Source organism: Dromiciops gliroides, chromosome 6, assembly GCF_019393635.1.
Source record: "Dromiciops gliroides isolate mDroGli1 chromosome 6, mDroGli1.pri, whole genome shotgun sequence".
NCBI lineage: Eukaryota > Metazoa > Chordata > Mammalia > Microbiotheria > Microbiotheriidae > Dromiciops > Dromiciops gliroides.
Genome location: NC_057866.1, coordinates 107,022,262 through 107,046,675, shown reverse-complemented (window position 1 = coordinate 107,046,675; position 24,414 = coordinate 107,022,262). Strand labels below are relative to the sequence as shown.

The following is a 24,414-nucleotide window of genomic DNA, read 5'->3' as shown; positions in this document are numbered from 1 at the left end:
GTGTTTTGGGGGTTTACAAATCATAAGGTGAATATGGGGGACAAATTTGGCCTTTTCTGCACACTTTTTGATTTCCATGCTTATTTTCAAAATATCTTCATTTATGTTTGAATTTCTATACCCTATCATTGTTATAGTTAAGGTCTCTATGACCTGCCTCTTTGTTTTTTAGTGAGGCAATTGGGATTAAGTGACTTACTCAGGGTCACACAGCTAGTAAGTGTTAAGTGTCTGAGGCCGGATTTGAACTCAGGTAGTCCTGAATCCAGGGCCAGTGCTCTATCCACTGCACCACCTAGCTGCCCCTATGACCTGCCTCTTTATGTTCTTGTTATGAGTGTTGATTAATGTGGGTAACAAGAAACTAGGCCCTGACTTGTATTTTTTTTGTTTGTTTTTGTTTTTAGTGAGGCAATTAGGGTTAAGTGACTTGCCCAGGGTCACACAGCTAGTAAGTGTTAAGTGGCTGAGGTCGGATTTGAACTCAGGTCTTCCTGACTCCAGGGCCGGTGCTCTATCCATTGTGCCACCTAGCTGCCCCCCTGACTTGTATTAATGAAGACTCACAAGCCTAGTGACAGACTATTTCTGTCACCAAAAAAGTATATATTACCAAGTTACTCATTGGATAATGAATTTTTCAGCCACAGTAACAAAGACAAAGGCAGTATCACATCTACAAAATCATAGATATTTAGGATTAGAAGGTCTTTTTATGAGTAATCAAGGAACACATTTAGTTTAGGAAAACCTGCCTGAGACAAACAAGAGGGCAAGGCCAAATAAAAGGGAGAATGGTATAGAGGATAGACTGCTGGACCCAGTTCAAATCCCATCTCAAATTCTTCTGATGCCTGGGTCCCAATTTCCTTATCTATAGAATGGTGTTGGTCCTTCCCATTTTTTCCAGGTTTATTCTGTGGCAAAAGGGGAAGTGTGTCGATAGAGATCAAAAACTCAGGAAATTCTCTAATGACAGGCCTAATCAATCAATCAATTAATTAATCAATCTCTCTCTCTGTCTCACACACACACACACTCACTCTCTCTCTCTCTCTCTCTCTCTCTCTCTCTCATTTGCCAATATTTTGAGCTTCAAATTCTAGTGTTTACAAGATGACAAATGACAGTCCCGGTCCTTTATTTCAGAAGAGTTTTAATACAATTATAGGACAGTTACAGAGTCACATTTAATCCACTGAATACATTTAAGGTATTAAAGGAAATAATGTACATCTCAACTATCAACACAATATAATTAAAATATTTGGTTCTTATAGTTAACGTGAGACCAACTAACCCACTGTGCTGGTTATTTCTTCATATATGCAGTGTTGTTGTCACAGTATGTGAGTAAATATTATAGGAACTTTAATTCATCAATTATGAAAATGGTGCTATACCTCCCTTTCCCCTATGAAATAGGAATAGCTTGCAAATACCAGAAATAAATGTTTCTTTGTGAAAAATGCACAATATTAGAATTCTAAAAAGAGCAGTCAATTTAAGGCAGGATACTCAAATTTCTATACAGCCCTAATCTTTAAAATAGAAAAATGAAAACTTTATTAAAGACCACACATGCATTAACATACCAATATACCTGTAGATAATATAAAGGCAGTAATAAAAAACTTCAGTGCAGGTCCTACATTGAGTTCTTCAGTAGAGAAAATAAGAGGTTCTTTAAGCAAGCCATCATCTGCACATCTCCATCTACCAGCCAGAAGAGAATATTTTTTTTCTGGCAGCCTACAAACAGCAGAACTCTTTTGTGTGACTAAATACAAAGTATCAGTTGTGTGAGCGCTTGCAAATGTCTCATTAATTAGTGTCTTGGCCAGCTTCTGTTCGTACTTCCATTCATTTTTCATGTTTATTTTTAAATCAAAGGTTTAAATATATATCTTTAGGAATTCGATTAACTTTCAATCTATCAAGAGTAGTGCAAAGAGGCGTAAGTCAGTGCTATTCCTCTCTAGTTTTTGGTGAGGGCTGATTAAATTTTACATACAAGAAAATATCACATTAAATCTATAATAAAAAAGGGACAAAAAGGCACAATAATGAGAGAAGCTGAGGAGAACATTGTTAGCACTTGTCCTGAATCCTAGTTAACTATACAGTACTCATCATAATATACATTTTCAGACAAGAATCAGATACCTTTTATATTGCAAAGCAATGTTGCAAAATTTCTAATATTTGTGCTATAAGACACTGTGCTATAACTGACTGCAAAAAGGCAGTAAATATTGCTTCCAATTAATAATGAAATGTTTCACAAAAACAGTATTTTGCTTTCCTGGGGCTAAATGACTTGTGGATCTATTGATGGAGTGGAATAAGTCTCAAAAGCATCAAGTGAGCAGGAAAAACAACCTAGGAGCTCCTTATATTACATTTACTAAGTTACAGTTATTTAAACAAATGATAAATTCTATACGAAAAAGAAGCTAAGTTCAGACAACGCGTCTGCATTTTGACCACTCTATTTACTATTTATAAAGACACTTCACATTCCAAAACAAGTTGTCTGTAGATTCTACTTGAACAATTATTTAACAAATGGACCATTAGTGTTAGGCACTGAGTAGTTTCAAGTGTTCTTTCTTCTTCCCCCTCTCTACCTAATGGTACCTAGGTCCCCCCCATTTACAATCCACTCTAAAAGTATAATCCTTTGTGCAAACAGTAGGCACATTTCACAGAAATAATTTCATTTTCAGGGTCCCTCAATCTGATTGTCCCTTTCCTATACCTGTCATTTTACAAGGAACAGAATGTAAACAATCAGCATATCTACACTTTCCTTCATTTAAATAAATTCTATGTTCTAAGCTTGTGTCTTTTTATCAAGATTTATAGAAAACAAAACCAAATCAAAATGACATCTATATGTGTGGAGTTAAGTGAATCTACACATGAATGTTATTCATGAAAAGTGATTAATTAAGCTACAATTCCATCTCTTCCTAAGGTAGTTCTGAACTTACATGTGAATTACAATGTTTACAATAGCAAGGAGGAAAAACATTAGACTAAGGCATGTTTCCCCACATAGGTCTCTGGTTAAATTCAGATTAGAGCCTACAAATACCTAGTTACTAATATCCCAGACACTCAATCAAGAGTCTGTTTTGATGGGGTTTTCATAGAGTGCAGGAATTTGGGCCACAGGTAAAAAGCTGTCACTTGTTACAGGGGTTATCAGAGTATAGGTGCATGATGTTTAAGCTTTAATTCGCTTCACTAGGTCAAAACAGGTTTGTAATAATGGAATGAAGATATTTTCCCCATACATTCAACTTTCATTCACATCAAGTTACTGAGTAACTAACAGATGTTGTATGTACATGGTATGACTGAATGGATGTCACAACTGTATCACAGGTGTAGCAAGTGGTTTTTCCTTGGGAAAAAAATTAGTAGATGCTTAAAATTCACAAAGTAAAGGCTTTCCTGTCTCAGTTTAGTAATTGGAAAGATATATAAAATATTTATTAATGAACAAGCCTGGAAAAAACCACCAGAAATGAGGTGCCCGGGGAGAAAGCATCTAAAGTTAAGGCACCATTATTTAACAACTTCAATTGTTGGCACTCACTCTGAAAAAGGTTTTAAAGACATTGGACTCTGGCATGAATAATGTAAAAGCAACACTATCCATTTTCTTACTTCTTTCAACCTTTGTACTATCCAGTAGTATTTTTTTAACCATGCTTTATGTATTATTTACTTTGCTGCAATGAAAAAAAAAAGCCACGGGTTTCTTTTGTTAAAATGATGCACCTTTCTCAACTTTGATGTTTCCCTACATAGAATGGTGACTAGAATGTAAAAATATCAAAAAAAGAAATATTTGCAGGGTGGGCAATAGAAAGGCTGGAGGTTGAAGTGACACAGGACAATCAAACTGAGCCAAAATTATTACTCTGAATGGCTAAGAATAGTTGAAAAACTTCATTATTGAAAAGCACACATTTTAAAAAACTGGTAAAAAATTGTTTGAAGTTTGCAGCATCCCATAGCAACTTTAAAATTACACAGGGCTCCCATAAAATTCCATCATGTTAATTTTGTGGCTGTTGGTCCAATAGTTGTGCTGTTTATTTAATGTCTTAAATTCTATCCAAGATAGAAAAAATGTACAAAAGTTCACAAGTCAGCAGGGTTCATTCATCTCCTCTTGCTTTCAACCATCCAACACTCACAAATATAGTGCTGCTGTCAGTTGATACCATTTAACTGTCTCTTTACTCAAATTGAAATCTTTTAAGGGCAAATTTATTCCTCCTAAGAAAAAATTCTCCCGCAAGGATTCTGCACTCAGCACGCTTAACTGAAGCTCTCGTTGTCTCAAAGTCTCTTTGCTGTATCCACTGTACACAAGCTGCCATCAAAAAAGAAAGAGAGAGCCTGAAGTAAATTTGCCCTGGGGCTGAAAAAACAGGAGAAAAGAGAAAGAATTGTACAGAAGGGGTCAAGGGCAGAGAGGAGTCATGGTTAGAATGGTTACAACTGGGTGAAAAAAATCTGGGTTTTGTTCTTCAGTGCTTTGCTTTTCTGCTGGGATTTATAAACAATGAGATATGGGAGATTCTGCCTCCATAACTGCAAACTCACCAGAATTCTGCAAATCTGGCATATGACAAAGCTATCATATCTACTATGTACCTTAGAATTCTCTCCAGAAAGCTATGCTATAAGTAAGGTAAAACATCTCCTGGATCTTTTCCTCATCCTAACTATTCAGTTGAAAAACTGGAACAAAAGGACTGGATTTAGCAGTAAATCATATGCCAAATGTGACAGAAAGAAAGAAAAAAAAAATAATGTTACAAGCAGCAAGATTCACCGACATCACCAAAATCTGAGATTTTAGAGATGTTTAGGACCTTACAAAGCTTTCTCAAGCAACATTTTTCCAGTAATGGAAGTAAATCAATATTTAGCATTTAAAACATAAACATCCACCAATAAGGTAGTCACGTGGGGGCTAGATTGGGGTTCTGACTTACCATTTCATTAAATGTTGGGTTTCTAGTTTTTCGTGAAATCTTGGTTTTACGCTTTGATGTTTTATGGGTATCTGGAAGTAGATATGTTTTTACATATGGATTTGGGTCTGCCCCATCTTCAGTAACCTATGAAGGAAAACACTTTATGAATCTCCTCTCCAGTGTACAAATTTCATATACATATTTAATTTAATAAGTCTTTGTTGAGCATCAATATGCTTAGGCCATGGGTTTATAGAGACAAAAATCAAACAGTCCCTGTTCTTGAGGAGCTAAACATACACACAGATAAACAGGTGTAAAATATACACAGAGCAAAGAGAAGTAATTTGGAGAGAAGAACACTAATAGCTGGTGGAATCAGAAAAAGCCAGAGGGAACACCCCGAGCTATGTGATGAAGATAGCTTGAATGCTCTATCAGGCAGAGGTGAAGGAGAGCATTCTAGTCATGGATGAGACACTAACAAGGCACAGAAGTGGACGACAGAATGTCATGAATGGGGAATACTACCTAGGCCAATTTTGCAGGAATGTAGAAGGCATGAAGGTGAATAACGTGTGAACATCCAGGAAAGAGAAGTTAGAGCCAGAGTGTGACAGGTTTTAAATGCCAAACAGAAGAGTTTGTCCTTTTCCTAGAGACAGTGGAGAGACAATAAAGCCAAAGTAAGGGAAAGACAATCAGGTGTGCTTTTCAAATACCAATTTGGTAGCTGTACACAGGACAAACTGGAAACAAGAGAAGATGGATGCAAAGAAAACATAAGAAGGCAACTCTAATAGCAGATGAAGACGAGGGTCTAAACTAGAATTGGGTGGTGACTCTGTGAAAGAAGAGGAGACAGGTGTTAGCTATTGTGGGAATGAATTAAAAATACTTGGCAACTGACTGGAGGAAGGGAGATTCAGGGATGTCTTTGAGGTTGCAAGGAAAGATGCTGCTGCCATTGCTGAGAAATAGGAAAGTTTGGAAAAGCTAGATTTTTTGTTTTGTTTTTGCGGAGCAATGGGGGTTAAGTGACTTGTCCGGGGTCACACAGCTATTAAGTGTCAAGTGTCTGAGGCTGGATTTGAACTCTGGTCCTCCTGAATCCAAGGCCGGTGCTCTATCCACTGCACCACCTAGCTGCCCCCGGAAGAGCTAGCTTTGAAGGAAGGTAATAAGAGGTTTTGTTGAGATGCTTTGTGAGAGTCTGAGACGCCTGTAAGACATTCTGGTAGAGATGTCAAGCATGGGATTGGTGATCTGGAACTGGAGGGCAGAAGTGATGTGAGGTCTGGATAACTTACAAGGGAAGTATCTAGGAGGTGGAGTGGACAACAAAGCTAAAAAGGATGAGAACAAATATCATTCAATTTAGCTGTCAGAAGATTATTTAGATCCTTGGCAAAGGCAATTTCAGCCAGATTTCAAAGGTTTGGGACGTGGAAGAAACAACTATAGATTCTTTTTCTAGGATTTGACGGTAAAAGGGAGAGAGCTATAAGAGGATAGCTTTATGAAGATTATTTAAAATATTGGAGAGATCTGAGCATGTGTGTCAACAAGAGGTAAGGAACCAGGGTATAGAAAAGGGAATTAATGAAGAGACAAACTCCAAGAAGAGTCAGTTAGGAATGGAATCAAAGGAGGAGGGGTGGGGGTGGGGGAGAAGGGAGGGAGAGACTGGTCTTGCCAGTAAAAAGGAACTCCTTCAAGAAGGACTAGAGTAGTCGGTTGCACTGATGCCAGTTACACAGTGGGTGGGTACGGCGTGTCCTTGGGCAGAGGAAACTCTGGTGGCAGAGAGTTAAGCGAGGTGTGTGTGATTGCAGGTTGAGCTGACCTGACCATGGGGGACATAGAGAAGGGCATGAAGATCTTCCTGCAGAAACATGTCTAGTGCCCACACCGTGGAGAAGGGGGGCAAGCACAAGACTGGCCCCAACCTGAGCGGGCTCTTTGGCCACAAGACCGGTCAGGCCCTGGGGCTTCTCCTACACCAACGCCAACAAGAACAAAGCATCACCTGGACTGATGATATGCTGATGGAGTACCTGGAAAACCCCAAGAAGTACATCCCGGGGACGAAGATTATCTTTGCCCGGCATGAAGAAGACCGACCGAGAGGGCCAACTTGATAGCCTACCTTAAGCAGGCACCAATGAGTAACCCTTGTCTGCTGCCTTATTTATTCTAATTGAGGTCTCTGCTGATGAGATCTCTTTCCTTTTTTTACGTGACCCTATTTAAATTGGTTTCATTAACCTGAGAATTTTGATCATGAATGGCTGTTTAAGAACATTGTTCAGCATTCCTAATAAAGGAATTATGTAGATTAGATAAGCTTGTGTTTAAATGAGAATGATTGTTTTCTGTCACAACCAACCTATCATGCTTTTCTTTTAAAAAGATTTGATTAAGGGCAGCTAGATGGTGCAGTGGATAGAGCACCAGCCCTGGAGTCAGGAGTACCTGAGTTCAAATCCAGCCTCAGACACTTAACACTTACTAGCTGTGTGACCCTGGGCAAGTCACTTCACCCCAACTGCCTCACTAAAAACAAACAAACAAACAAAAAACTAAAATAAAATATTTGATTAGGCAATTTTTTTCATTAAGAGCAATGGGCTCCACCTGTCTTGCAAAGTTTTAATTGAATCTGGCTTCTTTTTACTAAACAGTGGGGAAAGCCTACTTAATTGTTTCATAGGACTTTTACCTGTAATATGTTTGGGGAGGGGGGAATTGTCCTTTGGAAAAAGTGCCCCAGCCTGACCAAAGGCAAGGTCTACTGAATCAAAACAAACCCAGCCATTTCCAACTTAAATTCCTTAAGTTTCCATGCATAAACAGTCTGGTGACAAAGATTTGATTTAAATTCTGCTTTCAGATTGCTGAAAGGCTTCAGAGTACTTTATTGTATAATAGTCTTGAGTAAAGAACATCCCATCACCCAATGAGTGACCTTTGGGACTGTGAAGAGGCACAGATGAGTTCAGCTAGAGCTAGACTCTTCTGCTGAGCTTCAAACATAACCTTAAACCTGTTCCTGGAATAACCTTTTTCTGTTGATGGAGCTACTAACCTAGTGAGTGATTACAGCTTATAACCTTGGAGTAATCTTATTCATATTCAGATGCCAAATCATATTGATCCCTCATCAATAATATTTTTTTACCCAGTTTTGTTTTTTTTATTTTGTTTGTTGTTGCAGGGCAAGGAGGGTTAAGTGACTTGCCCAGGATCACATAGCTAATAAGTGTCAAGTGTCTGAGGCTGAATTTGAACTTGGGTCCTCCTGAATCTAGGGCCAGTGCTTTGCCACTGCAACTTCTAGCTGCCCCTTATACCCATCTTCTTTAACCCATTTTCAATTGCTATAGCCATTATAATGGACTCTTATTCTCTCTGCTTTCATTCTTTATTCTAAATTTGGCACATAACTGTGAAAATATTCTTCCTAAAGTAGAGGTTTGACCATGTCAGTTTTCTCAAAAACCTTTAGTTGTCCCCCACTTTTTCTAGAACAGAATGCAAAGTTCAAATGGCAATTTTAAACCCTTTGTTATCATGCTTCTAGCTGCTTTTCTAGACTAACTTCATATTACTGTAGTGGTGGGCCTGGACCCAGTTGGAGGCTCTTCCCTTGAGAGCTGGAACAGTTGATCAGCTTGCTGGAGTCAGTTAGGGGGTACTCTTTCCTTGAAAAAGCAAAGCTGTTAATCAACTAGATACTACCTGACTACGACCAGGTGGTAACAATAGTCCCTAGTTAGGCAAACATCCCCACTTGCAAACATTTCTAACTTTTCCTCATCTATCCTCCTATAAAAGTAATGTCTTCCCTCTGACTTGGGGAGGGGAGCTGAAATCTTTTCCTCCTGGCCACATTCCCTTGTGCCAAATAAAAATTTCACTATTTCTGATCAGAACATATGTGAGCGTTAATTCTTTAACAGAGGGATGTCAATAACCAGTGTTTCTCCCATGACATTACCATCACCGTCACAAACACTACATTTAAGTCAAGCAAAGATATTAGCTTTTTCCTGAACTCAATCTCCTGCTGGGATACATTTGGGAACTTTATCCCCTTGCCTGGAATGTACTTCCTCCTCATCACCTCCCAGAATCCTTATCTGCCCCAATTCTCAGCTAGATGCCACCTCTTCTATAAAGCTTTCTAATTGCTCCTAATTGTTAGTGCTCTCTCCTTCCCAAATGATCTTGATCTTACTTAGCTGTTTAGGTAAGCACAGATTACAATAATTGAACTATAGATAAGTTCATTGTGGGGAATAAATGTCTGTTGATTTGAAATCTGTAGCATTATTAAAACAAAAAAATCGAGCTTTCTTTATTCTCACTCACCAGATCTTTGATATGCATCACCATGATGAATAGAGTGCCATTGCGGTAAGAGATAGACAGTTTCACTGCTCCTCCTACTTGGCCAGAGGTAGGACTCAAGGGATTTGCATCTGAAAAAATACCATTTTTTATAAATGAATGTAAAAAGTTTTCTTCTTTCTACCTAACTAAAGATCGAAGGTGGCGTGATGGGAACGAGATCCTATGTCCAGGTCTAGAAAGGGCCCAAAAAGGCAATCTTACCCAAACCCTAATTTTGCTGATGAGGGCCCAGGGAGGGACCGCACAGCTTCTGCAGGAAGCACCATTAGAAGGAGTTTTCAAATACATGTTCTTTGACTCCAGAGCCAGTGATATTTCCAGTCTAAATCATGTATAGCAAATGCTTTGAAAACTTTAAAGTGCAACATAAGGTCAGTTATCAATATGATACACTTAAATCTTTCAACAATCTGTGATTTCTGGTGTGATTCCTCTACCAAGAATACAGCTCAATTCCCTTAAGTCTTAGTAGATAAAGATGGCCAAAAATGCTTAACACCAGGCCAATGTGGTGATGAGCCTCTCCACATTTAGTGAGGTGACTTTTTAGACAACATAGAGTCTGTTACCAGGTCCATATTCTGAGCCTTTCAGGTTTGGTAGGACTTGTCAATGTGTTCCAGCGACATGGCCTATGGTCAAGTCCATGTCTCAGGGAAGCACCACAAGAAGACTGAGTAAAAATAAGTTTGATAATATGAGAAAATAAATTAGTCAACTAAGATATAGAGTTGTTATTCTTAAGCATTTATATGCTCTGTTAGAAAATCCTTCCTATAGAAGAAACAGGATGGCTGGAGAGATGGCAGAGAAAAAATTCACATATGTTTTAGCTGCAATAAATACAGGAAGACTAGCTCAAAAATCATTCTTAGGTAACAAGTCTTTTGGAAAAGGCAATATTAAATTACAATTTATAGTCTGCAAAGGGATTTATAAAAAGCTCAATTTAATCTTTATAACAACCTTATAAAGACAGCAGGCTAATACTGTATTAACATTAATAATTAATCATTATAGACATTTTACAGAAGAGGAAACAACTGATTAAGTGACTTGCCCAAGGTCCTCAGACTCAAGTTCAGGGCCCTTTCTATGTCACTTCAATGCCTTCCAAATATCTATAAAGGGAGGAGAAACAATTTTACCTGCAGATCTAGCAATTCCTTCCGCTTTCTCATCACGAAGTAAAGGATGGAAAAATGTGCAAACAAGATCACACTGTGTTTTGGAGAGGGAAAAAAGTTAGTTTAATAATTATTGAACACATGGAAAATAAATGACATACAACACATTTATAAAAATCACCTCTGCGACATCTACTGAAGCAGTCATCAAACTCTGTAAATAACTGTTCAGTTCAATTTTTCTTTTGGCTGCTACATCTTTTATGTGAGTTCTTCCCAGAACCATTCTATTAGGAAAGCTAAAAAAGAAAATTAAAAGTTATTCTTGCGCAAGAATGTCTGCCCCCTAAATTATCTTTCTTAATCAAGAAATTTATACAAAGTCACAATTTACAACAAAATATTCTAGTGTGTTCAAACTCAAGAGAGCACAGATGTTTTTAAGCAGTGGAGATGGGAAAGTTCAAAAAAGTACTTTGATTATCCATTGACATACTCTCTCCACATTAAAGTAAACTGTTTTATGAGTTGCTATAGCTAATAAAAATCACCAGGCAAAGAAAAGTGGCCAAACTACTCGACATATAATCCAAGGATATCAAAGACAGAAAGAAAGGTCCAATAATATGCTAGTGGTTAAAAAATGGAAGGGCAGCTAGGTGGCCCCAGTGGCTAGAGTTCTAGGCCCTGGAGTCAGGAAGACCTGAGTTCAAATCTGGCCTCAGACACTTACTAGCTGTGTGACCCAAAGCAAGTCATTTAACCCTGTTTGCCTCAGTTTCCTTATCTCTAAAAGAAGCTGGAGAAGGAAATGGGAAACCACTCCAATATCTTGCTAAGAAAACCCCAAAAGGGGTCATAGTCAGACATGACTGAAAATGACTCAACAACAACAGGAAATAAAGTTGGTACCAATTGACTGGAGTATGGTTGAACAAAATGACACATGTATAGAGCAGAATATTCTATACAGTAAGAAATAACAAAATGAGTTCAGAAAAATGAGAAAACTTATACAAAATTATATAGAATAAAAGAATATGTCCAGTTACTACAATGCAGATTTTCCAAAACAAATCATTAAAAGGAAACCAGTATTTCCAAAGATGGTCAGGAAAACAAAATGGATCAATAAAACTTATTTTAAAAATCACCTGGCAAGATGTCCTCCAAACTGCTACCACCCAACAAAAATATTGTAATAACTCTAAAAAACAGATCCTTGATCCTCCTCAAACCTTCCCCCACCAATCTATAATTGTCGGTCTAATTTCCCTTATAAATAGACCTATTTGTTTATGTTATTTCTTTGCTCTAAATTTTTTCAATGACTCCCCTCTTCCAAACTTGTCAATTTCTGTCAAAGCGACTGCCATCCTTCCACCGTCTCAGGTTCATAATTTCAATAGCATTATCTTCAACCCTTCAACTATTCACTCTCCCTCAGTCCCTTATCAAATCTGATGTTTAAGTCTTTCTCTATGTTCATACAACTACCACCTTCATTCAGGGGCTCACCATCTCTCACCTAGATTATTTCAAAATCCCCCTGATTGTTCTCCTTGCCTCAAGTCTCTCACCACTTAGCAGTGATTGGCACATTCTTTGCAAGTAAGTGGGTTATATTGCATAAATAAGTCAAAACGATCACCTATTAGCCTTTTTTTCAAGGCTCTGCCCTTGATGCTAAAATAAAAAACAACCCCCCTCAGCACCCCGCCCCCAAATCCACATGTAATTTTCTATATTTATTACTTTAACCATTCCTAAATGCAGGGAAAAAACCCTACAGTCTATTTTAATTATCTTATATAGCTATGATCATAGACCTCCAATAACAGCTTAATCTGCTGCCTTATTATGGCATATAGGTGACCATGGAAGTGATGCTAGCACAAACACATTCGGAGAGATTCCAGTGAGCAGGGAGATACAAAGGTTTCTAGTACTGGTCAGCAATAGACTATGTGTTATCCAAGGACAAGTACAGCTAAGTATGTTGAAGATCTACTAGAATGTTGGCTAATTAATAATTTTTTCCCCTAAAGACACAAAAACTCATTAACCAACACATTTGTCTCATCAACGTATGTATGTATGTATGTAGATATATATAGATATGTATATATATGTGTGTATATATATAGATATATATAGATATAGATATATGTAGATATATACCTCAGGTGATCTTTATTAGTAATTTTACCAGTATTTTTTTTTTTTTTGGCAGGGCAATTAGGGTTAAGTGACTTGCCCAGAGTCACACAGCTAGTAAGTGTTTAAGTGTCTGAGGCTGGATTTGAACTCAGGTACTCCTGAATACAGGGCCAGTGCTTTATCCATGGGGCCACCTAGCTGCCCCCATTTTACCAGTATTCTTAACAGCTACTATGATATTTTTTTTTCTATGAAGTAACACAGGAGAAATCATAGAAAAATGATACTGAAGTGGCTGTTAAGACTACCAGTAAAATACAAAAAGGAAATTGAATAATGAACTGTACACAGAAAAGGTTTAAATTAGGGTGTTAGGTTGTTTCAGTCATGTCTGGCAGTGACTTTTCAAAGTGATTCAGTTTAGTGATAGAGATATTAACTATCTCCTTATGCAATGATTAAGGACAATAACTCTTCCCTAGAATCAGTGTTTAAAATCAGTGCTTTCTGCTGATTATTGTAAAAATAGCAAAAACCTATAAATAAAATAAATATCTACCGAATTTCATGTTTTCCATGCTGTAGATGTTTGTCACAATTTACTATCTCACTAAATTTTGTCAACACAAACAACTTTTCAATTTAATTTGATAATATTTTTTAAATGACTGTTTTAGTTTAAATAAAGAATGTAAATATAGAAAGTGGAGAACATACCCTGGTAACTTCCAAAGTGGAAAAAGAATACTAAGTTTGTTGTGAAGTTCCTGAAATTCATCAAATGTCCGGAAGACAAATGAAGGTTCAATTTGTCCTTCTCTCAAAATTCGGACTACATAAACCTGAAAAAGACAATACTTAAAATTCAGCATTACAATTATAACAAATTTTTTTCTTTCCAAACATCAAGAAAACCTGGGGCTAGGCTACAGTATATAGTAACATCAGTTGTATGTAACCCAGAATACAAAAATGCTTACATGGGAACATATAAATAGAAATAGATTTGAAGCTGGGTCCTTAGAAGGCATTTTGTTCAACTCCTTCATTTTTACAGATCTGCCATCTAGAAAATTAGTGTGCTATATACAGTACTTAGTACCCAAGGACCATTATTTTATATTACTGATTAAAAAAGTAAAATAGCTATTTATTACTAATATCCAAGGTAAATCAGGAAACTAGACATTACATATCTAAACTAAAAGTCACTACGAACCCAATATTGTAGTACCACATTACTTAGTGGCACAATTTTTGGTGGCCACTTAACAGGAAGACTTTAATTTGGCACCTGGGGTTTTTATGGGACTGTAGTTGTGTTTTAAGGGAAAAATAGCTAGTGATAAAGACTCAAGAAAACAGTAAGTGCACTGAAAATACTTTGGTTCCAAGACTTTGGATTATTCATTAAGAAAATAAAGATGACTTAAAATAGCTCAGGACATACCATAAAGGGAATGAAGGGGCCAGGAAAAGAGGTTAATAAAATATATACATAAATCCACAAACTCATAACTTACATAATGTTTATCTGGGTTGTATTTCTTATGGTATGTAAAAACAGAAACTTCCTTGATTCGACCATCTTGTTAAAGGAATATGTTTGGGTGCAAATGAAAGAATGGGCTCATCATTAGAAGGAAGTCCAGAAAAACGAAGTTGAGCAAGGTTGTGAATGAAGAAGTTAAACTTTGTAGCAATGCTCCCCAAACTTGATTCAATCAACCTATAGAAATACCAGGAAATTAAAAATTAAAAATCAATTAATGCTTGTATGTTTAGATGCCTTTTGAAAAGAAAAATAAATCAATGCATTTCAAGCAAGGTACTAGTTTTCTATCAGATTCCCCTTTTTAAACAGATCAAGCCTCATTATGTCTCAAGACAGCAAAAAATTTCAGAACAGGTGACTTCTGAGTAGTGACTTTCCCCCTATGCAATAAGTATTTATTTTACTAATCCCTAAATAGCCAGTTTCCCCCCAAAATTGGGGGGGGGATGGATTAGAACCAACATTTAGATTTTTTAACAATACATAATGGACATTAAATATTCTTATGTTCCTAAGAAATCCTCATTTTTCATTTCTTATTGTACGATTCATATATGTGTGTGTGTGTGTGTCACAGCTTTTTAACTTTTTTTTTTTGGTGGGGAAATAAGGGTTAAGAGACTTGCCCAGGGTCTCAATTTAATCAACCTTCAACTTCTAAGAACAACACCCTACTCAGGGCCAGCCAGGTGTGCTTCTGATTTAATCATCACAAGTAGGTACTTAGTCAGTTTCTCAAACAATGCTAGATCAATCAAGTGGGACCCCTGGGTATCTGCCAAATTCCATTACTTTATCACAATTACTTGTAGAATTCTTTAAAGTCTGCAAAGTACTTTCCATATATTATCTTTTTTGATCTTTACAACAGCTCTATGAGGTAGATGCTATTATTATTGCCTTTTATACATGAGTTTGAGACAGGATGACTTGTCAGAGGTCACACAACTAGAAAGGAGGAGGTAAATTCAGACTCAGGTGATCTTGACTCCCAAGTCTAATGATCTATGACTATACCAACCTAGCTGCGAAGATCTGTATGAAATGATCTGGAGTGAAACTAAGAGAACCAAGAAAACAATATTGATGAGCTTAAGTAAATGAAAAGATTTCTAAAAGGAGGCCAAATTCTGCATAACTGAAAAACCGATTTAAGTCCAAGAGAGCAGATAAAAAACCATACTTCTCTCCTTTGGTCAAGTTAACAAACATTTATTAAAAATTAGGGGGTAATCTCAGAAAGAAGATGCTAGTATTAAAGGAGGTTTGGGAAAGGATTCTTGAAGAAAGTGGGACTTGAGCCAAGACCTGAAAGAAACCAGTGATACAGAAATAAAGGCCAGAATACTGAAGGTGATAGGGAGTGATAGGAGAGTCTGAAGAGGGGGATGTGATATGGTCAAACCTGGGCTTTCACAACATTGTTCTGGAGGATGAAGTAGGGAGTAGGCTTGAGACCTTTGGTAGAAAACTAGAATACTTAGGCTCAATACTGTATACATTGTCAGACAGGGTAAACTTTATTTAGTGCTTTCTTAACAGATTTTGTTACAAGGAAGGTTTCAATCTGGAAAGTATCTGGGGTGAGGAGTGGAGGGGGCAGGGGAGGATTTCCAGAAATGACTATGATGTTAAAAATTAAAGACATCAATGAACTTTAAAAAAATACAATTCTGATGCATAAGGAGAAAAGATAATTTTGGATGAAGATGGGGAGGAGGCAAGCATGTGTCTGGTAGCAAGAGGTAGAAAGAAAGAGAAAAACTTAGAAAAGAGGGTGACCAAGACAAGCTTTGCCTACTTTTTGTCTGGGGTACTGGACAGCAGCTGAGTCATAGAAAATAACTATTGATATCTAAAGTAAGAATTGAATTAGTCTGGCCTGAAGTAAGAGAAGTGCTGACAGGTCTTATTAAGTGAGAAAAGCTTTTGAGTTTAAGGCTGAGGAGATGAACAGTCCGCCTGCTGCGCATGTCAGACTGCCTGCCGGGTTTTTGACCTCCGGGGTGGAGAGAACGGGAGTAGGCTTTTGCCTGCTTGGTGGGACTCCTGACGGCGCGGCACAGACTCTCTCTCTCCAAAGGTGGCCTTTTCGGTTTGGTGAGTTTTTATAAGGAATATAGACTAAGCTTAGACTTAAGACGATTTGTATTGTGTTTCTACTTTCCTATCCTTCTAATCAACATCACCTTGTGACTACCATAACAATAAATAAAAAGGTCTATCTAGAAAACCAAAAGCTTCTTCCATTTACTAGTTTGGGAGATAAATTAAGGGAAAGGTTAAGTAAGGGAGACTTATGATCTAATATCCAATTTTAAATCTCACAGGAACTATAGTCATAGAACAACAGAATTTCAGAATTGGAAAGAATCTCATCTAGTCTAATGCAGGCTGAATCTTTTCATATTCTCTACTCCCAATAAGTGAACAAGCAGCTCTTAATGGAAGACCTCTAAGGTTCTGAATTGTGGAACTAAGAAGTACTAGTCCATTCCCTACATGACAATCATCAGATACTTGAAGACAGTTAATATGTTTTCTTCTAGTTCTTTTCTTCAGCAGTCTAAATACCCTCAATTTCTTTAACTGATCTTGAGGCTCTTTACCATCCTGGACACCTTCCTCTGGACACTTTCCAGTTTATCAGTGACATTTTAAAATGAATTCTCCAGAATTGATGTTATTTTACCAAGGCAGGTACAGTGGCCCTCCTCATTCTAGACATCATAACTCTCTTAATGCAACCTAAGATTACATTAGCTTTTGAGGGTGTAATAGTGCATGGTTGACTGACACCAAAACCAAAAGATCTATTTTCAAACATCCTGTAATCTAACTATACCCTCCCATTTGGTACTTATGTTTCTGGGCTTTTCTTTTCTTTCTTTCTTTTTTTTTTTAGACTTAAGTGTAATAGAAATATCCCAATTAAATTTTGACTGATTAAATACAGCTAAATATTCCAGCTGGTTAAGATCTTTTTTGATCCTGATTGTGTCAGTCAATGGATAAGCTCCTACTCCCAGCTTTTAGTAAGAATGTCACATAGAAGGAGCAGCTAGGTGGCACAGTGGATAAAGCACCGGCCCTGGATTCAGGAGTTCCTGAGTTCAAATTCGACCTCAGACACCTGACACTTATTAGCTGTGTGACCCTGGGCAAGTCACTTAACCCTCATTGCCCCACCAAAAAAAAAAAAAAAAAAGAATGTCATATAGATATAATACAACATGATAAATAGGTTACTATAGCATCAGGCCAAAGATAAACCCAGCAAAATATGGAGTAGCTCATTACGAGAAGGCAATCTATAGGATAATCCATTTTTTTTTGTTATAGCAAATAATGAAGAGACTTTTTACTGAAGCAGAGAAGGTATAGTAACCTACATCAGTAGAGGGAGTACCCAACACCAAATACATTCAGAGATACCTTACATATTTAAGTATTAGAATGTATTGCCATCAATGAAGAGAGGTGTCTCTGAAAAGTAATTTGCCAAGTTTTTATAAACAGAACCAGATTTTAATTGTTCTTTAGTTCCTGAAATTTAAAAGATAAAAGGGTTATAGAGTCATGGGTATTGGGTCGAAATAGTAATTTAGTATAATCCCTTATGCTCCCCAAAGTTGAATGATTTGTTCAAAGTGAAACAAATAGTGACAGAGCCAATTCTCTTTCTTTTGCAAATCAGCACCTTCCAGTATTTCTATTTTCTGAAAAAAAAATTTCATTTTATTTGGTTTGTTCAAACTAAGGCACACCAATGTAAAATCAAAGAAAGCATTGGTTTTGGCTCATTCCCTAATATGTTTAAGTATCTCATACAATTTTTTTTGGTTTTTAAATTTGTATTATTTTTAAAAAGGTATTTCATACCTTGTAAAAAAATTGTAGCTTCTGCATCTGTTGTTTGGGGCTGAAGAGCATCTCTGACATATTTCAAGTCCTGAATGCTTGTAAGTTCTGGTAACCCTGAAGGAATCATCTATAGAAGAAAAATTAAGAAAATATCAACTAGATGTTAAGTTAATTTTAAATTACAAAAAAAAAATCCAAACTCCAAGTCATCCAGGATAAACAACATAGTTTCATAATGACTATTTTTAGGTTTTGTTATAAAATGAGATATAAAATTTAGTCCAATCCCAAATGAAGGAATAAAGGTCAGGAAAGATTAAGCACCTTGACCTTGGTGGTCAAGGTAAGAACCAGAGAAGAAATCCAGTTCTCCCTGCTCTTAATTCATTTCCTTTTATACTACCATATCACTTTTAGTCAATTCACAATACATCTGGCAATGGGCCAACATTGGTGTGAGAAGATCTCAGTTCAATTCCTGCCCATGACACAGACCATGGGCAAGTGACCTAACTTTGGTGTCTCAGGCAACTCTCTAATACTAGTTTAATAGGACTGGCTGCTGATTAGCATTAGCAGAGGCTGTTGCCAAACAGGTAGCTCCCTATACTCATGACACCACAGGTCCAACTCTATCCCCTGAACCCCTTTGCCTTAGAGTATTTAAGGACCCATTTGTAACTTTCTCAAATTTTATACCCAAAACACAAATCTTATATTTAAGAAGTAGGAAAGTTACCAGTGAAAGAAGGTTAAGGAAGAGGTTTGTTTGCTTTCTTATCAAGTTATAGGCCTGGCAACAGAGGTCCACAAACAACTGGAAACGAATGGTAGGCTTTTCACCCCCATTAATGACATACGCCATATCTGAGGTTAGCACAAAAGGAGCCCGATCCCTGTTTTTAAAAATAGCAGAAGATGCAGAAAACATGTTTAGAACAATGTTCAAATCATATTATTAAACTGTGATTATTTATCAAGGTGATACTCAGATACAGTTTTTAGACTCAACATTAAGCAATTTTGATTCTGTCTACCTAAATGATACCTAATTCATATATTAAGTACAGAATTAACACAACTGATTGAAATAAGCTATTATTTACTTTGATAAATCAATGACTTCATCCCATAAAGGTAATCACAACTCTAGAGCCCTTTTCAGAGTTTATATTATAGGTGTCTTAAAGAGATACAAATATAGAGATATAATTACATACTTGCATAATGCAAACTAGATTTGGTTTCTACAAGGTATTAAATAGCATGGTGCAATTAAAAAAATAATGATCAATCAGGAAAAATAGAAAGCTTATTTACCTAGGTTTAATAAAAAATTATTAGCTCAGGATCCTTTGAAACCAGTAATTTATTCTGATTAGCAGAATCTACTCATAACTATCTGGTCATTATAACTCATGCCAAAAAAGAACCACTAAGTATCAAGGATAATAGCAAGTATGTGTGATAATTTTTATATAATAGGAACATCTGTTTTCATTCTGAATTTTTTATTAACAAACCTTTTAAAACTACCAAACATTTGTGCATGGCCCAGAAATTTTCCAAAGTCAATGTGAAACATATGTCCTGTACTTCGTAGCATTATATTGTCATTGTGCCGATCACAGATACCTAATACATAGGTGGCTACACAGCATCCAGCACACGAGTAAATGAAATTCTCAGAAGCCTATAATAAGAAAAATTGTAGCTATTGTCAATTAGGAAAAAAATTATACAATTCTGTTGAAGCATCTTTGGAAAAAAAAATCACACACACATATATTTTTATACCAATCACATTCCTCAAGGTGCCATATCACAAAATGTGCAAGGTCAATGTTTTAATGCGTACATATAACTATTTTTAATCTACTTGCAAACTGAGCCCTCTTCAAACTCAATTCTTCCTACTGCTAATAGGAGGCAGATCTCTCTAGTCCTGAAAATATCTAGTCTTTAAACTCTGGACCTATTCTACCCAATTGGCAATTTTTTCTTATTCAGCATGACAGGTTAACTCTGTTGTTCTTGAGTGCACTGTTTAAGAACTGTGGCGATTTTCAGTTTTGGGACTGAGACTTAAGTGTAGGACACCTGATTGGCTTTAGTCTTACTGTAGCTGAAAATTCCCAAACTCAAGCAATCCAAAGTCTTAAACCTCCCCAGCAATAAAGACTACTATCACCTCTAGCAAAAGGTATATCCGATTCTGAAAAATTCGGGTCAAACTATATCAGCTCACTGTATATCTCATAACATATGACCATGAAAGTAATGAGATCAGCATTCTTTATTACAGTTCTTATCTGGTATTTTGCAGTCACTGTGGGAAAAGTTTCATAATATCGTAAAGCCACACAAATGTTAGTCCAATATGTCCTAAGCAGTCATGTATTATTTACATGATCACAAAAAGGGAAATAAGGACAGAGAGGTGTGCAATTCTTTTGATAAAGTCATTTTTATCTTTAGTTTTTTTCTCTTGCCACTGAATCTTCAGTCCACACCTAGGAGTCACTGTATATTTAAGATGCCAAACTGACCTTGCTAAAGGTTGTAAAGACTTGTAATTATCCACTGAAATCACTAGATGGTGTTCCTGGGTTAATAAATGCTGACATTTCTTACTAGAGATTGGGAAAACCGGATAGGTACTGAAATTGACCAAAAGAACAATACATAGAGAAGTAAAATGTTGCCTTTAAGGCACCATCAAATGGGTAAACAAAATCTGAAGGAATAAAAATTGAGGATTGCCAGTATATCATTGAAAGCAATTCTGGTTCTCACACCATCTAGTATTCACACTACTGAAGCTACTCTTCCTAATAAAAATCAAAGGATTACAAGTTTAAGGGAGGGAAGGAACTTTAGGAGGGCAAGTCCAACACCTTTATTATTTATATATATCATGAAGGATAAAAAGCAGGACAATGACAATGTTTCCCTGATTACTATTTATTCACTTTGCGTGATTAAACATTTGAAAATAATGGTGGGGGCAGTGAGATGGTGCAGTGGATAGAACACCAGCCCTGGAGTCAGGAGTACCTGAGTTCAAATCTGGCCTCAGACATTTGACAATTACTAGCTGTGTGACCCTGGGCAAGTCATTTAACCCCAATTGCCTCATTAAAAAAAAAAAAAGAATGGTGACTAAACATTCGGATATGATTAATTTCTAGTAAAAATGTTCCAAATTAAGGTAAATATTCATTACCTTTTCATATTCTTCTTCAGATGGATTATATTTCCTCAGCCATTCTGCAAGTGGTTTATCTTTAAAGGATCCTGTCACTCCATATTCGACTTGGATTTTCCTGAGTGTATCTGAAGCGGGTACAAGCTCCACCATGCCTTTATTTATTGACAAGTTATTAGTAGTGCTGAAATGTTTAAACAGGTACCCTTATCCAACACATAATTACTAAGCCCCTTCTTCATGCCAGAACACTTCGAGGACAAAAGGTTAGCAAGACACTTCTTGATCTCATGCAGCTATGGTTTAGTCAAGGAGCACTGACAGTAAAAGAGATAACTGAGATATACAATATTATACAAGTTCATTAGATAGTTCTAAAACCTAGTGCTATGAAAGGTCTGAGGAGAAAAGACATAGGGATGAGAGAACCAAGAAAGGATTCATAGCATTTGAGCTGGGTTAAAATGGATGGATAGGATTTCAACAAGAAAAATGGGGAAGGAGACTATTCCAGCAATAAGGGATACTGGAAACAAAGGCATGGAGGCAGGAGAGTACAGAGAAAGTTTAAGTTTGGCAGAACAGGAGAATGCAATGTATGGAATAATATAAGGCTGGAAAGCAAAGGCACAATATTTTAGAGGGGCCTTATGAGAAAGAAGAGTGTAATTTGACTCAGGAGGAAACAAAGCCATTGAACATTTTTAAGCAGTGATAAGAATAAATGTATAAATGAGAAAAATTAAACTGGTTGTGGAATTAAAAGGATTGGTAGGGAGAGAGAACAAATGTGGGAAGACCTGGTAGAAAGATAATACAGTAGCCCAGGCACATGATAACTGATGCTAATGGAAATAGAGAGGATGAAATGCAGGGAAACAAATTGTGCAAACAGACAGGCCTTGCTAACTGATATGAAATGCAGAGAAGAAGGAAGACAAGATAACCCTAATGTTACAAACTTGGAAAGAGGGTGGAAGTAGAATCACAGATAGAATAAATAAATAAGGAGAAAACAGAAGAAAAGCTGATTTGGGGGAAAAGCTTGAGTTGAGCACCAAGGGAGGACGTCCACATAGAAATGCCCAGAAGATAACTGGAGACATGGGTCTGGGGCTCAGAAGACAGCTATGGCTGGAGTCATCTGGATAGAGGCAACAACTGAAATCCCAGGACTAAGAGGAGAAAAAGTACTAAATCCAACAGAGGCTGAAAAAGGATGAAGAGCCAAGAAAGACCAGAGAAAAGTGGTTAGAGAGGTTGAGGGAAAACTGAAGACTATGATGTCTTTGAGTGAAAAGAGTATTTCGGTAAGCAGAGATATCTAAAAGATGACAGAATCTAGCATATTGTATATATGGCTTACAGATATCATTTCCAACTATTGGTAGAATAGAAACATAACCAAAATTGCTTTTGTTGTGTTATTATTATTAATTAAATCTTTTTAAAGTTTCATGGTGAAAGTGAAGATACTGAAAATATCAGTTGGACGGCCTGTGATAACTGCTTAAAGATAATGATTTTACCGTGGTAATCTTAACTTTTCAATAAAGTGCTTTTTATTCTATACCTCCAAAGACCCAAGCTTCCATTTATACATCCCGAGCATTTTATTGAAACCTTGTAGCTAGTTCCTCCAGGCCTACAGAGACAGGACACAGGAACTTAATCCACTCAGGTCTGGAATATCTGACCTTTGGTAAAACTATTGTGATTAGTGAGTTAGTGAGTAAAAATTCACACAGCCCACTATAATTTAGCTGGCTTCCAGCTTCAAGCTAGAATGGTGAATCTCCTCCCTTCTTCCCAGCATACCCCAGACAGCCCCCAGCCAATTGGCTGGCTGCTCTGACAGTCACATGACTACCCTCACTACGCTTCCAATCATTATAATTTTGCCAGGCCCATGTAGGTGTCCAAGAGTGGTGATGACCTGAGGAACCAGCACCATGGCGACGGCTATAACCAATGGGTGGAGCACCGTGCGGTTTGCAGAGCCCCAGAGGCCAGTGCGCCTGCCGAGGTTTTTTAAAAACAATCTAGCCAAAAGATGGGGCCATAAAAACCTCAAATAACAATTCTTTACAGTATTATATAAATGCTACTTATTATTATTATTCCATCGTTTTATTCCAGCTGATTACAATCCAACTATTATTATTAATATTATTGCTACCAAGCTTCTAGTCATCCAAGTTCTCAACCACAGTGTCATCAGTGTCACAGTAGAGAAAAGGATGCTTTCTCTACTCTTCTCATCCTTTATAATTCATTTGGTTGCTGAATCTTAATTCCCACAAAATCTTTTGTATTTAGGTCCTTTTCTTTTCTTTTGCAGGGCAATGAGGGTTAAGTGACTTGCCCAACGTCACACAGTTTTAGTAAGTGTCAAGTGTCAGACCTAATTTGAACTCAGGTCCTCCTGAATCCATGGCTGGTGCTTTATCCACTGTGCCACCTAGCTGCCCCCAAGTCCTTTTCTTCACTCACAATACCCTACTCTAGGCACTCATCATCTCTTATTTGTACCTTTACCAAAACCTTTGCTTCTAGCTTCTTACTTTTATACTTTATCCTCCAGAAATTGCCAAGATAATCTTCCTCAAATGGAGGTCTGAGCATGTTATCCCTTTACTCAATAATCTCTAGTGGCTCTTCATATATTCTAAGATAAAATATAGCCTGGGTCTAGCTACCCTTCTAGACTTATTCTGTATTCTGCTTCCTTTGACTCCCTTCAACATCTAGCAAATGATCTGTTTCTGACCTTGGCATTCTGTTTTCCTAATGTTATGCCTCTGCACATACATGGACCATATTACTTCTCATCTCTCCTTCCTAGAATTCTTTCTTCAAGGTGCAAGCTCAGGTGTCACTTGTTCCAAAAAGCCTTTCCCCTGTCTTTTTCTTTAAATGATCTTGCTTCTGTTTTACATAATGTATCTCCTAGGAGGGAGAGCTACATTGTACAGTGCAAAGAATGCCAGGATAAGGGACAGGAAAACTTCACTTGAACTCATCTTCTCCAGTTCAAATCTCGGTCTCAGACATTTACTAGCTGGCTGGCCCTGGACAAGT

General features: G+C 37.1%; 1 protein-coding gene across 1 annotated transcript in view; it reads right to left on the bottom strand.

Moving 5' to 3' along the window:
• Window positions 1-1,144: 1,144 nt before the first annotated feature.
• The window catches only part of PIK3C2A (phosphatidylinositol-4-phosphate 3-kinase catalytic subunit type 2 alpha), a 134,215-nt gene continuing 110,945 nt past the window's right edge, over window positions 1,145-24,414 (bottom strand). The window contains 12 exon segments of the mRNA XM_043970563.1: window positions 1,145-4,393; window positions 5,022-5,147; window positions 9,378-9,487; window positions 10,568-10,640; window positions 10,728-10,845; window positions 13,424-13,548; window positions 14,230-14,299; window positions 14,301-14,444; window positions 18,152-18,252; window positions 18,865-19,021; window positions 19,649-19,818; window positions 21,352-21,488. Of these exon segments, the coding sequence (XP_043826498.1) occupies window positions 4,211-4,393; window positions 5,022-5,147; window positions 9,378-9,487; window positions 10,568-10,640; window positions 10,728-10,845; window positions 13,424-13,548; window positions 14,230-14,299; window positions 14,301-14,444; window positions 18,152-18,252; window positions 18,865-19,021; window positions 19,649-19,818; window positions 21,352-21,488 (1,514 nt within the window). The 3' untranslated portion in view covers window positions 1,145-4,210.